General features: G+C 41.8%; 1 protein-coding gene and 1 long non-coding RNA gene across 3 annotated transcripts in view; both read left to right on the forward strand.

Annotated features, from left to right (window-relative positions):
* The first annotated feature begins 1,849 nt into the window (after nucleotides 1-1,849).
* LOC145722741 (uncharacterized) lies at nucleotides 1,850-14,822 on the forward strand. Of its 2 annotated transcripts, none has more exons than XR_014147240.1 (3): nucleotides 1,850-2,206; nucleotides 2,753-2,830; nucleotides 14,801-14,822. It is a non-coding gene; the product is annotated as an uncharacterized LOC145722741 (long non-coding RNA). The 2 variants fall into 2 exon arrangements; XR_014147239.1 differs by lacking the exon at nucleotides 14,801-14,822 and adding an exon at nucleotides 10,155-12,557 and having other exon boundaries at nucleotides 1,851-2,206.
* SAR1B (secretion associated Ras related GTPase 1B) overlaps nucleotides 14,821-17,311 on the forward strand; it is a 9,207-nt gene continuing 6,716 nt past the window's right edge. Inside the window, exon 1 of the mRNA XM_081825613.1 lies at nucleotides 14,821-14,878. Within this exon, the coding sequence (XP_081681739.1) occupies nucleotides 14,821-14,878 (58 nt within the window). The remainder of the gene's footprint in view (nucleotides 14,879-17,311) is intronic.

Here is a 17,311-nt window from a genome sequence, read left to right on the forward strand (position 1 = left end):
GAGTCCCACATTAGGCTCCTTGCTCAGCAGAGAGCCTCCTTCTCCCTCTGCCTGCCGCTCCCCCTGCTTGTGCTCTCTCTGACAAATAAATACATAAAATATTTTTAAAAATACGTAGGAGTTCTTCATTTATGAATGGATCACTTGCTCATATGTATTGAGCACCTATTATATGCCAAGCACTGAAAATAGGTTCAAGAGAAGAAAAGACAGATATGGTTCCTGACCTCAGGAGGCTTACAGAATGTCTACTGGGGGAGACTCTACACAAATAATCACATATTTACTTGGACAATTATAAGGTAACTTGAATCATAATAGGCTAATTGTACAGTTGCTGGGGAAACCCAAGTTTGGGAGGGAGTTTTGTTTATGTTTTGTTTTTTTAAAGATTTTATTTATTTATTTATTTGAGAGAGAGGGAGGGGTGAAGGGGGGTAGAGGGGGAGGGAGAGAATCTCAAGCAGACTCCCCACTAAGCATGGAACTCTATGTGGGGCTAGATCTCAAAACCCTGAGTTTCGTGTTTTTTTTAAGATTTTATTTATTTAACAGAGAGACACAGTGAGAGAGGGAACACAAGCAGGGGGAGTGGGAGAGGGAGAAGCAGGCTTCCCGCGGAGCAGGGAGCCCGATGCCAGGCTCGATCCCAGGACCGTGGGACCACGGCCGGAGCCGAAGGCAGACACCCAACGACTGAGCCACCCAGGCACCCTCAAAACCCTGAGATTTTGACCTGAGCTGAAATCAAGAGTGGGAAGCTTAAAGGACTGAGCCGCCCAGGCACACCTGGGAGAGAGGTTTTGATGAAAGAGGGCTATCTGTGCTGAGACCTGAAGAGTGTATATGACATAGGGAGGTGGAGAGGAGAGGTTTAGAAAATTTGTTCTGGCAGAAGAAATGGCAAATATGAAGGGAAGACACATGGGCTAAGGCATTTTCTGAGGCTGCAGCAGAAAGAGGGAGATCCAGCAGAGCAAGTTACAGGTTTTTCTTCTATTAAATAATCCATTCTTTAACCCCCAAACAGCTCCTCTTTCTGTCCCTGTGACCTAGCAACCTGGCTTGAGAGCAAGCTTGAGAGCATCACACTTCCATTCAAGGCACCCAAATATTCTTATTTAAACACATTTAAGGGGAGTGCCTGGGTGGCTCAGTTGGTTAAATGTCTGCCTTTGGCCCAGGTCATGATCCCAGAGTCCTGGGATAGAGCCCCACATCAGGCTCTCTGCTTAGCAGGAAGCCTGCTTCTCCCTCTCCCACTCCCCTGCTTGTGTTCCCTCTCTTGCTGTCTCTCTGTCAAATAAATAAATAATAAAAAATAAAGCTCAAAACCTAGCATCCAACCCATTATCTGGCACATAATTACGTTTTGTAAATTACTTATGAATTCAAGAAACAGGTATAGTTTGAAGATGTATTTTTTTAAATGCATTTTTAGGGGCGCCTGGGTGGCTCAGTCGTTAAGCGTCTGCCTTCTGCTCAGGTCATGATTCCAGGGTCCTGGGATCGAGCCCCGGTTTGGGCTCCCTGCTCAGCTGGGAGCCTGCTTCTCCCTCTCCCACTCCCCCTGTTTGTGTTCCCTCTCTCGCTGTGTCTCTGTCAAATAAATAAAATCTTTAATAAAATAAAATAAATGCATTTTTAGGGCGCCTAGGTGGCTCAGTTGGTTAAGTGACTGCCTTCGGCTCAGGTCATGATCTTGCGGAGTCCCGGTATGGAGTCCCGCATTGGGCTCCCTGCTCTGCGGGGAGTCTGCTTCTCCCTCTGGCCCTCCCATGTGCTCTCTCTCTCTCTCAAATAAAATCTTTAAAAAAAAAATAAAGTGCATTTTTAAAAACGGATGTCATAGATAATTTTCCCAAGCTACAGACTCGCGTTTCCTTCTCTGCCTAGGCCCTCGGGTCCCTGAAGCCCTTTCCCGCGGATGTGGGAAGACCAGGTTGCTGGAAGGCTGGCTGCAGCCCGCAAGCGCGCTCAGCCTGGAGTTTGGCGGCGGAACCGCGGGGAGGCGGAACTTTGGGCTTGTGGAACTGTGGCCCTGCGGACCGCCAGGAGGGAAGCACCCCTCCACCCCCCACCCCGCCTCCCGGCCCGGAAGGAGCTGACGGGAGCTGGGACATCGGCAGCCATCGCGCTTTGCAGTTCGAAGTAGACGGGTGTAGGGCGGTCGCCAGGTGAGGAATTGCGCTCTCTCCATTCGCAGGTGAGTGGCGGTCTCTTCTCCCGGTAGGACCGGCAGGCGGCAGCTGTGGATCCCAGGGAAGGTGCACTTTTCGGGCCTGAGCCCACCGGGGCCCCTGCTTGTGACCAGGCGAGGAAGGGGTCCCTGTTTTCCTCTCTGGAGTCAGGCGGCACTAAGAGGAACGGGTTCCTTTCCTGCTCTGCGGTGGTCGCTGTTAGAGTCCTCTGGATAGTACACCTGCTGCTGTCAAACGGTGTCATTTCAGAAAAGAATGAGCTGACTATAAGGCGCAGATAAGCTCTTCCTTCCCCTCAGCCTCAGTTTCCTCACCTGATCAGGTGAAGGCGGTGGGGATCATTGACAGCTCAAGACCCTGTGACGCGGTGTTTTCAGTTCTCCCAATTAGTGTGGCGGCAAAGTGAGCTTCCTTACTAGTAGAAGTTAACGTTTGGCCATAGCCCAAGTCCCAGCTGAGTGGGAGAAAGGATAAACTGGTTGGATAAACTGAAATGATTTATACATTGTTCCAAGATTTTTGAACAACATAAAAATTTGTTTTGACAACAGCTGAAACTCTGACCTCATTGGCCTGAAGAACCAAACTCATTAGGAACGTAAGGTATTTGGTGCATTGGGCAAAACGAGGTGAGGGAATCCTTTTAACTTGAAAAATTAAGCCTAGTATTATTTGCATATTTACCTCTCAAGCTCAGTATTACCACGTGTCTTACTCTGAAGAATATCCTAAGTTCAGTGTTAAAATACCAGCTAAGGGTATGAAAGAAGGGGCGCCTGGGTGGCTCAGTCGGTTAAGCATCCGCCTTTGGCTCAGGTCATGATCCCAGGGTCCTGCTCAGCGGGGAGTCGGCTTTTCCCTCTGCCTCTCCCCCTGGTTCGTGCGCGCTCTCTCTCTTAAATAAATAAATAAAATCTTTAAAAAAAAAAAAGGTATGAAAGAAAAGGAAATACTGTCTCCTATGTGTGAGGTGCTAGCCATTCGCACAACAATTCATTAAGGAAGGTAATGGTATCATCTCTATTTTACAGATGGGGAATAAGGGGAGACTTATAATTTGTCAGTAATTAGTGTTGCTGACATAGCAAAGCAATGTGTGTATCTAATACTGTTTTGAGGATTTATATTCATTACCAAAATATTTGGAACTTTAAAAACTAATCTTATAGTTCAGTGGCATTTTCTGAGTTTGCAGAAAAGGAATGTTTTGACTTTATTTTAGAAATGTTAGAGAAGCGTTGTTAATAATTACAAAGATGAGCAGTTGAAAAAAGTACATTTTAACCATCCTTTCCTTGCACTTCAAGCAGGAATTGAGACAAAAGATTAGGCTATCAGAAATGAAAATCACTGCCACATCATTTGAAGTTTATAAATCAGAATTCTGTATAATGACTATTTCTCCACCCTCTTCTTTGAGTATACTTGGTTGATACTCATTTAAATGATTTCTCTGCAAAACATTACTAAGCAAACACCTTTAAAATCATGCATTTGAAAAATTTCTCGGGCGCCTGGGTGGCTCAGTTGGTTAAGCGACTGCCTTCAGCTCAGGTCATGATCCTGGAGTCCTGGGATCGAGTCCCGCATCGGGCTCCCTGTTCGGCGGGGAGTCTGCTTCTCCCTCTGACCCTCCTCCCTCTCATGCTCTCTGTCTCTCACTCTCTCTCTCTCAAATAAATTAAAAAAAAAAAAAAAATCTTTAAAAAAAAAAAAGAAAAATTTCTCTTGTAAGTGATGAACCACTGAATTTTTCTCCTGAAACCAATATGCACTGTATGTTAACTAGAATTTAAATAAAAATTTGAAAAAAAAGAAAACTTTCTCTTTGTTGTGTGTAGCTTTTAAAACAATTTCAATTAAGAGTATTTTAAGGGGGAGGGGGGCGCCTGGGTGGCTCAGTCATTAAGCGTCTGCCTTCAGCTCAGGTCATGATCTCAGGGTCCTGGGATCGAGCCCCCCATCGGGCTCCCTGCTCAGCCGGGAGTCTGCTTCTCCTTCTCCCCCTGTTTGTGTTCCCTCTCTCGCTGTGTCTCTCTCTGTCAAATAAATAAAATCTTAAAAAAAAAAATATTTTAAGGGGGCTTCTGGCTTGCTCAGTGGGGGAATGCCACTCTTGATCTTGGGGTCATGAGTTCAAGCCCCATGTTGGGTCTAGAGCTTTTTAAAAAAAGTATTTTAAGGATTGAATTTGTCACTGCTTATATCAATTTTCAGTTTTGGGTTTTTTTTTTTAGATTTTATTTATTTGAGACAGAGACAGCGAGAGCAGGAACACAAGCAGGGGGAGTGGGGGAGTGGAAGAGGAAGAAGCAGGCTTCCTGCTGAGCAGGGAGCCTGATGTGGGGCTGTATCCCAGGACCCTGGGATCATGACCTGAGCCGAAGGCAGACGCTTAAAGACTGAGCCACCCAGGCACCCCTCGATTTTCATTTAATTCAGTAGGGGCAAGTTCAGTACTCAGACTCACAACAACCTTATTCATAATATAGCATTCTTTCCCCCTTCTCTTATTCTTAAAAAAATCCTATTTATATTTGTCACAGATTTCACATTTCAATCGAGTGTCATTTTTCCCTAAAGGAAACTTGAGTTTGTACTTTTGGTTGATTACATGAACCCAAAGGTCTAATCCCATTACTATGATTGCTATGCATTTAATCATAAAATATTTTTTTGAGTTTTGTATTTGCATCACTATTTGAAAACTTTAAAGGCTATAGAAAGAAAATCTAAGAATTTTAGGGGAGAATATTTACAAAGTCAGCACTGTCTTGAAACATTTAACATTATTACTTTCCATCCTTGGTAATACACAGGGCCTTGCTGAAATTCTATAAAACATGGTCAAGCAGAGTTTGGTCTCATATTTCTAGTACTATTTGAATTTGAAAGAGAAGTGTGTATAATTTCTAAATGAGCATAATTTCTAAATCAGGTAGTTTACTGATCTTACGGAATTTATACACATTTTTATCATAAACCTGATGAAGATGGGTAGAAAATTATGATTAATCTTTTCTAGTAAATATCTTTACCTAGAGTTGAAGGAAACTATTCTAGTACCTTTTCTGGTGACGGTCAGTGACAGTGTTTTAATACTTAAAGTAAAGACATTCATGGGACGCCTGGATGGCTCAGTCGGTTGGGTGTCTTCAGCTCAGGTGATGATCCCAGGGTCCCAGGATCGAGTCCCACATCGGGCTCCCTGCTCCCTTTTCCCTCTTCCTCTGCTGCTCCCCCTGCTTGTGCCCTCTCTTTCTCTCTGATAAATAAATAAAATATTAATAACTAAAGACATTCATGAAAAATATCATTAAAAACTTCTTCATATTGGGGTGCCTGGATGGCTCAGTCGGTTAAGCGTCTGACTGTTGATTTCGGCTCGGGTTGTGAAATAGAGCCCCGAGTTGGGCTCAGCTCTGGGGATGGAGCCTGCTTAAGATTCTCTTTCTCCCTCTCCCCCTCCCTCTTTCTCTCTCTCCCCATCTCTCTCTAAAAAAAATTTTTTTCATATTAAAATACTGAAATCTTTCAGTATTTTTTTTTTAAAGATTTTATTTATTTGACAGAGAGAGACACAGTGAGAGAAGGAACACAAGCAGGGGGAGTGGGAGAGGGAGAAGCAGGCCTCCCGTGGAGCAGGGAGCCCGATGCGGGGCTTGATCCCAGGACCCTGGGATCATGACCTGAGCTGAAGGCAGACGCTTAATGACTGAGCCACCCAGGCGCCCCTTTCAATATTTTTTTTTTAAGATTTATTTTATTTATTAGAGAGCACAATTGGGGTGGTGGGGGGAAGGGCAGAGGGAGAGGGAGAAGCAGGCCTCCCCACTGAGCAGGGAGCCCGATATGGGACTCGATCCCAGGACCCCGAGATCATGACCTGAGCCGAAGGCAGCCGCTTAACCGACTGAGCCACCCAGGCGTCCCCCCTTTCAATATTCTTGTTAATATTGAAGTTAACTTGAAAATTGGCATTTAGAGTTTGTGCTTTTGAGGAGGCACCTGGTTCAGTTGGTAGAGTGTACAACTCTTGATCTCAGGGTTGTGAGTTCAAACCCAATGCTGGGTGTGTAGAGATTACTTAAAAAATAAAATAAAATCATTAAAAATAAAGTTTGTGTTTTGAATTTCAGTTAATTTAGTTGGAATGAGTTAATACCACTTTACGTTGTATAGTATACAAAATATTTTCAGGTACATTATCATAATTAATCATTTTTTTTTTAAGATTTTATTTGAGAAAGAGAGAACACGAAAAGGGGGAAGGGCAGAAGGAGAGGGAGAAGCAGGATCCCGCTGAGCAAGGAGCCTGCTGCAGGGCTCCATCCCAGGACCCTGTCTGGGAGCATGACCTGAGCCAAAGGCAGATGCCCAACTGACTGAGCCACCCAGGCGCCCCACATAATTAATCATTCTTAAAACTCTGTGAGGCAAATAGTATTCCTATTATAGGTAAGAAGAAATTGGAGCTTAGAAAGACTGGCTTTCCCAGAATGAAATAATAGTATTTAAAAGATGCATATTAAATCCTGATTTTTAAAATTCTAGGATAGGGGCACCTGGGTGGCTCAGTCGTTGAGCGTCTGCCTTCGGCTCAGGTCATGATCCCAAGGTCCTGGGATCGAGCCCCGAGGAAGCCTGCTTCTCCCTCTCCCACTCCTACTGCTTGTGTTCCCTCTCTCGCTGTGTCTCTGTCAAACAAACAAATAAATAAAATCTTTTTTAAAAAAAAAATAAAATTCTAGGATAGGTACTCAACTTTCACCATGGCTCTACCATCCTTTGCGTCCCAAAGTTAATAATGTATTGTTTCTATAATGCTACTCTGGTGTTATATTTGCCTTTTTAGACCATTGGAACTTTTTATTTCTTTATTTTTTAATAATCGCTTTATTGAAATATGATAGTTCACATACCATAAAATTTATCCTCTTAAAGTATACAATTCAGTGTTTTTAGTATAGTCACAGTGTTATGCAGCCATCACCACTATCTATTCCAGAACATTTTCATCACCCAAAAAGAAACCCAGTACCTATTAGCAGTCACTCCCAGTTTCCCCTTACCTCCTTTATCTGACACCACTAACTTACTCTGAGAACTTAATGTTCAGGACATTTCATGTAAATGGATGGAATCATTCATGTAAGTTTAATGGGAGAAGGCTTTAAGCAGTTATTTGTAATCTGAGCGGTTCTGCTCATTCTACTCTTTTGTACTGATTTTCATGTTACTGGAGTAGATCACTTTTCTAATCTGCATAGGCACTTTTCCTGTTTGTAGTTCATGCAATAAATAAATCTGCTGACGTGTATATGTTTCCTTATTCTTGACCTTTGCTCTTCACATGTCTAATAGTGAGTTCATGGTATTGTGTAACCTGTTCTCAGGTATCTGTTTGTGGCTAAGTAACTTTTATTCTTAGTTGGGCATTTTTATTTCTACTTTAAAATGACTGATGCTTCCTACCTTGTTTTAAGGTTCTTAGAAACCACAGCTTTATTGAAATATAAATATCTCATTATCTTCTAAAGCAGAGTTTCCCATATATGTTAATTATTTCTCTAGGGACAAATTTTACAACAGCAAATTTGGACCATCTTTATGCAAAAAATCGTTTTTCCTTCAAGGCTTACCCCATTCCACTCTCTGTCAGTCTCATAGCTTTCACCTACTAACAGTCATCTTCAGTGAGGACTTCTTTTTTTAGTAAACTCTGTCCTCAACGTGGGGTTTGAACTCATGACCCCGAGATCAAGAGTCACATGCTCCACTGCCTGAACCAGCCAGGCACCCCTTCAATGAGGACTTTGTCACTTGATTCACAGTCTTGCTCTCTCTAGCCCCGCGTTCTTCCTGGTGATTCTGCTGTCAGCGTGGACAGTATACCATGTAGCCTGCTTCCCCTTTCTTTCACCCCAGCTTTTTTCATCTGTCTGTGCCATAGCCGGGCCTTGGAACTTGCCACCACCCAGCCTGATCCTCTTGAATTTTTGAACCTCACATTCTCCTCCAGTTTGCTGACACAATTCTGCTCCACCTTTCACTTTTCTTGCCCTTTTACTATGATTATGTATGTCTACAGTTGCTTTTCGACCAGAGCTTTTCCCCCTGTTCTCTTAGTTCTCTTCTGTGAGAAGCCTGCCTTTGCTGCCCAGTTTATCCCCAGGTACTAGCTGCCTTTATACATTTATTCACACAGCCTGAACTTTTGATCATATCACTTCAACCTCTCACTAGAGTTCCCCTTGTCTTTTTTCAGTTCCTAATCCCTGTTCACTCCATGTTCTGTAAAACTGATCCTCGCTGGAGGGAGTGGCAGGGAGAGGGGGAGGTTGGAAATCCATGCAGATGGACAATGCTGTGAATGTTTTTCTGCCCCAGCCAAGCACTCGGCTCTTTTTAGCAGTCTTTTAACTTGATCTTTTCCCCACAGTAGCTATTCGAATCCTCACTCTACTCCTCAGAAAATTCTCGGTACCCCTTCTTCACTTTTGGAGTCTGATTCCTGCTACCTCCACTGTATGTTCCCTGGCCCTCCTTCCTTCTACTCTTAGAGAAGTGCTCTCAGCCCTGGCTCCTCTTGAGACTGTGCCCCTTTTGCAATTCCTTCCTTACCTTTCTCGCTCATCTTTAACCTCTCCCTTTCGGCTAGCTCCTTCTTATCAACATACTTACCCTTCCTTAAGAAGAAAATCCCACTTCTGTCATTCTATTTCAAACTCTTTGAAAGAGGACTCCTTCCTTACTGCCTCCAGCTATTGACCTTCTGTCCTACTCCTTCTCCATAATAATAGCAACCAGGTATTAAGTACTTATTCTGTGCATTTTATCTCAACTTGATCTTTACAACACCCTGAGAGAGTTTGCAAAAGAAACTGTAGCTTGTTCTAAGGTCACACAGTTAATGACTCTTGGAGACCCAGCTCTGCTGTGCTTTAAGTACTAGCCTTGGGCTCTCCTGGACTTCCGCTCTGCTGTGGGTGACTCATGCTCTCAGCGGTTGTCTCCTAGTCACAAAGCAAGCTGTGACATCTCTGCAGCGGTACTAATGGGGCTAACTTCTTTCCACTTTTGCCACCGTCTCTTCTTGGTTTTTTGTTTTTGTTTCTTTATAAGATTTTATTTATTTGAGAGAGTGAACAAGAGAGAGAGCACAAGGGGGTGGAAGGGCAGAGGGAGAGGGATAAGCAGACTCCCCTCAGAGCAGGGAGCCCTATGTGGGCCTCGATCCCAGGACCCCGCGATCATAACCTGAGCTGAAGGCAGATGCTTAACCGACTGAGCCACCCAGGCGCCCCTCTTCTAGTTCTATCCTTGCTGGGTTCTGTTGGTTCTTCCACTCTTCTGTCCCTTAAAGATCATCTCAAGTGAAAACTCATTTCTTCCATAGCATTTGGCTGGTGCTTGAGGCAGGAGGCCTTTAGGCAGAATTGGTGGGAGAAATCCATTTGTTCGTTGGGACGGAGGCTGGGCAGAGGTTTTAAGGTGGTAAAGTATAGGTCAGCGGCAGTGAATGGCAAGTGGTTTACTTTGGCCCAGGGAAAGCTACAAGTAGGGAAGATTGAAGCTTGTAAAGGTGACCAAAAGATAGATAGTGGAAGTTCTGGAATATTGGACGAGGAGTTTGAATCATTTCTCAGCCCACAGACCTCCAGTGGCTCTCTATCCATAGGTATAGGGTGGCTGTATAATTTCACACCTAATCAGAATGCTTTTGAGAGTGAAAGGAAGCACTGTGAATAATTGTACTGAGCTAACTTTGCTGAGACTGTCCCCAGCAAGCTGGGAGTTATAGTCACCCTGACCATGCAATAAATCAAGTCTAAGATGACATTTTGATGAAGCCACTCTGGAGGGTTGTACAGAGTGGTAGAAACAAAATTTGAAGTTAAGATGGTAGTTTGGGAATGTGATTTAAGGTTCTTCACTAACTGGTTCCTGTAGGAATCAAAGAAAGCTTGAGACTGCAGAAATTGATAGAGCTGGGGAATAACTAACTGGATGTGTGATGTGAGGGAGAAGGAGGAATTACATGTCAGAGTCATAAGCTGGAGTGATTCAAAAAATGGTATGTAACCATTTAAACAAATTTAGCCTTTAAAACTTTGTTATAAAGCCACTGCAGTGTAAAAGAAAGGGAACGGAGTTGGAAGTCAGAAAGACCCGTGTTTAAAACTTGGATGTGCCGATCCCTAATACTTGAGTTTTAGCTATTGTAACTTCAGTTTCTTCTTCTGTAAAATGGGAACAGTAATGTATTTACTTGGGGGCCCAGTCAGTAGAGCATGCGCGACTCTTGATCTCAGGGTCCTCAGTTCAAGCCCCACATTGGGCATGGAGCCTACTTAAAAAAAAAATAATAATAATAATATATTTACTTTGAAAGGTTGTTGGGGTGTTTAGTGGTGACATTCACAAAGTGCCTAGTCCTGTGGGCCACATGGTAGAAGAAATAAGAGCAGCTAATGCTGAATGCTTCCTCCATGCCAGATGCTAAGTGCTTTGTGTATAGTAATGGATTTAATCTTCACAACCATCTCAGGTAGCTACTGTTATTCCCAGTTTACAGGTAAGGAAATTGAAGTAACTTGCCTAAGGTTGGTAGTAAAATCCTGGCTCTGTAGTTCTTTTTTTCTTTTTAAGATTTTATTTATTTTTTGATAGAGAGAGAGATAGCAAGAGAGGGAACACAAGCAAGAGTGGGAGAGGAAGAAGCAGGCTTCCCGCTGAGCAGGGAGCCAGACGTGGGCTCAATCCCAGGACCCTGGGATCATGACCTGAGCCAAAGGCAGACGCTTAATGACTAAGCCACCCACGTGACCCCGTAGTTCTTGTTCTTAACCTTTCAACAAATCATAATGCTCATGGGGGTAGCTGCTATTTCTTGTTAGCTTTGCTTTATTAAATTGAAAGACTGATTCGGTATTGTTTCCTATGTCAATATGTTATGGGTAGCAAGCATGAAGACCAAATGCCTAAATTTAGTATCAGATTTGTTTCTCATTCTGACTTATGCCTCACTTGTGAGCACCTGTTGACTGATGCTAAGTTTGCAGCCCCCTAACCTGTCCCATCATTTCACAGTACCTGACTTTTTGCTGTCCCCACTTAGTTTCACACCTCTCCACATAGTATAAAAACCACTTAGCAAACTCTTATTTAATCTTCAAGATTCAGGCTGAACATCATCCAAGAAACCTTTCCTTAGGGACACCTGAATGGCTTTGTCGTTAAGGGTCAGCCTTTGGCTCAGGTCATGATTCAAGCCCCACATCGCATCAGGCTCCCTGCTCAGCCGGAAGCCTGCTTCTCCCTCTCATACTCCCCCGTTTGTGTTCCCTTTCTCGCTGTCTCTCTCTCTAATAAATAAATCTTAAACAAACAAACAAACAAAACAAACCTTTCCTTAGCTACAACTTGTCTCTGTAGAACTGTGGAAATAGGACTCTGGATGTAGAGACAATGAGGACCGGTTTTCTCTTTTTCTATACAAAGCATAAAGTACATTTGTGAGCATTCCATACCCCTTCCTACTGCATTACTTCTCTTTATTCTGATTTTACACTGTTATGATCATTCATCCCCTAATAGCTTATCATTTACAATATGGACAGTCTTTTTCTTTGTGTTTGTATAAGTTTTGAAATTCTATAGGGTAAGTTGTTACCATCCTAGATAATATCCTATTCAGTTTTAACATTTTTCAGTTGAATTACATTTGTGTAGCTAACTTACCTCTCTAGACTTTAACCTTTTCAAGAGAAAGAGCCATGTTTATCATCAGTATTTGTATCCCCCATGGTGTCTTAGCTTAGGACCTTGGACATAATATGAACTTGGTAATCATTATTGAATTAAATAAAATGTCTCAATACACCACTGCTTTATTTGATTCCCTAGAGTGAAAATTATGATTCTGTTTGAAAAACATACATCTTACCTAAAAATCTTCAGAAAAGATAAGCCACTTGTATATGTTTTCTGTGACTACAAGTTTCAATTTCTACATGACCTAGAATAATAATAGAATGAGATATAATTTTCAACTTGAGTAAAATAAGAACTTCTAAGGTACTGGATTTTTTTTTAAGATTTATTTTAGAGAGAGAGAGTGAGCAGTGGTGAGAAGCAGAGGGAGAGAGTCTTTTTTAAAGATTTTATTTATTTGTTATGTCAGAGAGAGAGAGAGAGAGAGAGCACGCACAAGCAGGGGAAGGGGCAGAGGTAGAGGGAGAAGCAGGCTCCCCACTGAGCAAGGAGCCCGATGTGGGACTTGATCCCAGGACCCTGGGATCATGACCTGAGCTGAAGGCAGACGCTTAACCTACTGAACCACCCAGGCGTCCCTGAATTTTTGTATATATATATGTGGCTCTTCTAGTTTTCATTCTTGTGCTACTGACATACGACACTTTATAATTTGTGAGTCATTCTCAGTCAGGAATGGACTGGTTGCAAGAGCAAAATTTTGCTCTGGCGAGTTCAAGTAAGTGGATGGAAGAGGGGAGAGGCTGTTGCCTGGATTCAGGGAATCGCCTAGTAAATACTGCTAGGCCTTCTAAACTGGAGGTAGGTGTCTCTTTCGTCTCTCATTTTCAAGGCAGTGTAATCTCTTAACACCTTATCCTCTAGCAATTCTGAGTTTGGTGGGCCTGTCTGGATCAGGTTGGCAGCCCACTGACTGAGAGGTGGTTAAAGAAAGCACTGTTGTGTGTCACACTTTGTCTAAAGAATGTCAAAGATAGCAGAACCTTTCAAATTGTTTGGACTTGGCCCAAGTTTTGGGCCTGGGTTTTGTTTAGCTCTAGAAAATGAACTTTGTTGATCTGAAAGTGTATTTTTGTATATGTGATCTTTCATTTCTCCAGGATTTTTTTCCTCTTCTTTCCACATTAGCTTTATTAGTTATAAAGCCCATGTCAAGTAAATGCTATACGGAACTATACTCTGCATGTTCTACTGTGATTTAAGAAAATGTTTTTTAACATTCAGTAATATGATTAAAATTTGAAAAATGCCGAAAGATGACAGACCCAGAAATTGACCACCTGTTACCATTTACTACAAAAGACCAAAAGTAACAGAAAGAGGGTTTTTACTCCACATAGCTATAATCAGACTCGGAAACTTATTATCATAAATTTCCTTTTTTCATCTCTTTCTCCTTGCTCTTCCTTCCCCTACTCTAAGGTTTTGGTACCTATTTCATAGACCATATATACTTCATTTAACTTACTGTTGAATATAGATTATTTCCAAAATTTTTCTTACATAATGCTTTGATGCACATCTGTATACATAAAGATTGTCCATATTTAGGACAATTTCTAAAAGTAGAATTCTTGGGGGGAGTGTTTGGGTGGTCACTTGGTTAAGCATCCAACTCTTCATCTCAGCTCAGGTCTTGATCTCAGGGTTGTGAGTTAAAGCATACCTTAAATAAATAAGTAAGTAAGGGTGCCTGGGTGGCTCAGTCGTTAAGCGTCTGCCTTCGGCTCAGGTCATGATTCCAGGGTCCTGGGATCGAGCCCCCCACATCGGGCTCCCTGCTCTGCGGGAAGTCTGCTTCTCTCTCTCCCCCTGCTTGTGTTCCCTCTCTGACTGTGTCTCTCTCTGTCAAATAAATAAAATCTTTAAAAAAATAAATAAGTAAGTAAGTAGAATTCTTGGGTCAAACAGTATAACATATATTACTGGCGAATTAGTTATTAAAAAGATTTGCATCAATTTATACTGCTATTAACTGCCTCTCTTACGACATCTTTTCCAGTTCTGGCTGTTACAATTCATTTTCGTGTTTGCCACTCTGATTGGCAAATAATGGTCTCTAGTTTGTTTTTTAATTAAAATTTTTTTGGTTTTTTAAAAATGGAAAGAGGGCTTTCACTTTTTTTTCTTCCCTTTTTTTTTTTTTTAAAGATTTTATTTATTTATTTTACAGAGAGAAAGTGAGAGCAGAAACACAAGCAGGAAGAGTGGGAGAGGGAGAAGCAGACTCCCTGCCGAGCAGGGGGCCTGATGCAGGGCTCGATCCCAGGACCCTGGGACCATGACCTGAGCCGAAGGCAGGCGCTTAACCACTGAGCCACCCAGGCACCCCTCCCTTTTTTTTTTTTTTAAAGATTTTAATTATTTATTTGTCAGAGAGAGAGAGAGGATATAAGCAGGGGGAGAAGCAGGCAGAGGGAGAAGTAGGCTCCCCGATGAGCAAGGAGCCCGATGTGGAACTCGATTCCAGGACCCTGGGATCATGACCCAAGCCAAATGCAGACGCTTAACCGACTGAGCCACCCAGGCGTTCCCCCCCCCCTTTTTTTTAAAGTAAGCTATACACCCAACATGGGGCTTGAACTCCCTACCCTGAGATCAAGAGTTGAATGTTCTACCAGTTAAGCCAGCCAGGCACCCCACTAGTTTGTATTTTAATGGCATTTTGTTTTTTATGCATCAGTATAGATCAGATTAGACCACCCTGGGTAAGAATGGCTAACTCCTTATAGTAAGGTTGTTGTAGGATTATTTACTCAGAGTTCCTCTTTAATGTTGTTGTTAAATGTTGACTACTGAATTCAAAACACTTTATTTTTCAGACTCTATATAAGATTTGGATATGTCCTTCATATTTGACTGGATTTACAGTGGTTTCAGCAGTGTGCTACAGTTTTTAGGTATGTTGGTTCTTTGTTCTCCATTGTTATCCCATTTAATCCTACTTAAATAAAAGTGCTTATTTGTCTAGAGCCTCTTTATATATAACCCAGTAGTTGCGAATGTGGGCTTTGAAATCATACAAACATGTTCAGTTACTCATTGTATCTCTTATAAATTATGTAGTCTTGGGCAAATTACTTTCTCCACCTTAACCTTAGTTTCCTTATCTGTAAATTAAAAATAATTCCTACCCCTTAAGATTGTTGATAGGAATATTATTTACAGGAATAGCTACCTTTGATTAGCCAGTTTACCTAAGTGCTTTAGATACTTTATCTCATTTAATCCTCACAGGAATTCTCTGCATTATTTTTGTTACTATAAAATACACGTTCCATAAAGTGCCTTGTATATCATAACTGGCAGCGTATAGTCTGCTAAATGAGACTTGTTTACGCAGCAAATCTGACTAGTGATTTTCCTCTCTTCTATAGATTTTAAAGAGGAAAAATTTTAGCATCTCATTCTCTTATTGACACTCTTAACTTCTCACATTTTCCAGTGAAACAAGCTTTTGATTAACTTTTTTATGTTACAACGTACACAATTTATTATAGTAATTAATGAAGATATTTCTGGTCTCCTATTTTCAAATCATGCCCTAAGTTTAGTCTCCTTGTAATCATCATCTTGAACTGGAACAAAGAGAAGCATTTCATGTAATTACAGAGTTGTCAACATAATTCCTAACTGGCCACAACTGTACTTATGAATTACTATCTCCTATATAAATGGCTCTTTTTCCACAAACATAATTTTAACAAAGGAAATAAATTTTGTTTGGAAAATACACATTTTGTTTGACTACTATATATTAAAAGGATAAAAATGTAAGATCAAATTTTGTCAATCTATTTTTCTTATTTGAACCTCAGTGTTTGCACATTTTTAAAAATTAAGGTTTTCTTTTTCCTTTTTAAAATAAAATTCTTCACATTTTATACTGTCACTCTACTACAGGTCAAATATCAGATCTCTCTATAGTACCTCAAGAATTCTTAAATATTTTTATCAGACTGAAATATTTTATTACAATTTTTAACAACTGGGTCAGAAATAAACATTTTAAACTTCATTATACTGGGATAACCCGGGTTGTAACAGGTTGGTATCTGTATCTCAGTTTATAGAAAAATTAATCTATGGTGAACTCTGTTGAAAAAGCAAAATAAATTGCCTCATAAGCAGGAGCAAGAGGTTAATAGGGCTAACAGTAGGAGGCAGTGTAGAGAAATGAAATGAACCAAAGCTTAGGCATCAGGCATGGTTTCAAATCTCATATCTGACTTCAGCAGTTGAGCAAGTTAACTTTGAGCCTTTGTTCCCCTCTGTAAAAAAGAGGATAATAATGTTTACTTCAAAGAGTTATTTTTTGTTTTTTTAATTTTATTTATTTGAGAGAGAGTGAGAAAGAGAGAGCACAAAAGAGGGGGTAGGGTCAGAGGGAGAAGCAGACTCCCCGCTGAGCAGGGAGCCTGATGTAGGACTCAATCCTGGGACTCCGGGATCATGACCTGAGCCGAAGGCAGTCGCTTAACCAACTGAGCCACCCAGGCACCCTCCAAGAGTTATTTTGAAGATTAAATAATGTGTAACAGTTTGCTTAATAGTGCCTATCACAAAATAAGGATTTAGTCCAACCCACTTTAAAGATTAAAGTTTAAATGTTCTAGGTGTTCCCTTTTGGAATTTTATCCAGTGCACTTTTACTACTTAAAAGTATGGTAAGATTGATTGTGATTGCACTGGTTAGAAACAATCGATGTAGGGGCGCCTGGGTGGCTCAGTCGTTAAGCGTCTGCCTTCAGCTCAGGTCATGATCCCAGGGTCCTGGGATCGAGCCCCGCATCGGGCTCCCTGCTCAGCTGGAAGCCTGCTTCTCCCTCTCCCTCTCCCACTCCCCCTGCTTGTGCTCTCTCTCTCGCTGTGTCTCTCTCTGTCAAATAAATAAATAAAATCTTAAAAAAAAAAAAAAAAGAAACAATCGATGTAGAAACGTTTTAAGAAATAGGAATGTGGGGCGCCTGGGTGGCTCAGTCGTTAGGCATCTGCCTTCGGCTTGGGTCATGATCCCAGGGTCCTGCGATCAAGCCCGGCATCAGGGTCCCTGCTCGGCGGGGAGCCTGCTTCTCCCTCTCCCACTCCCCCTGCTTGTGTTCCCTCTCTCGCTGTGTCTCTCTCTCTGCCAAATAAATAAATAAAATCTTAAAAAAAAAAAAAAAGAAATAGAAATGTAGGGGTGCCTGGATAGCTCAGTCTGTTAAGCGTCTGCCTTTGGCTCAGGTCATGATCTTAGGGTCCTGGGATCGAGCCCCACATCGGGCTCCCTGCTTAGTTTGGAGTCTGCTTCTCCCTCTCCCTCTGCTTTTGCTTTCTCTTTAATAAATAAA

Source organism: Leptonychotes weddellii, chromosome 7, assembly GCF_054177405.1.
Source record: "Leptonychotes weddellii isolate Sample4059 chromosome 7, ASM5417740v2, whole genome shotgun sequence".
Lineage (NCBI taxonomy): Eukaryota > Metazoa > Chordata > Mammalia > Carnivora > Phocidae > Leptonychotes > Leptonychotes weddellii.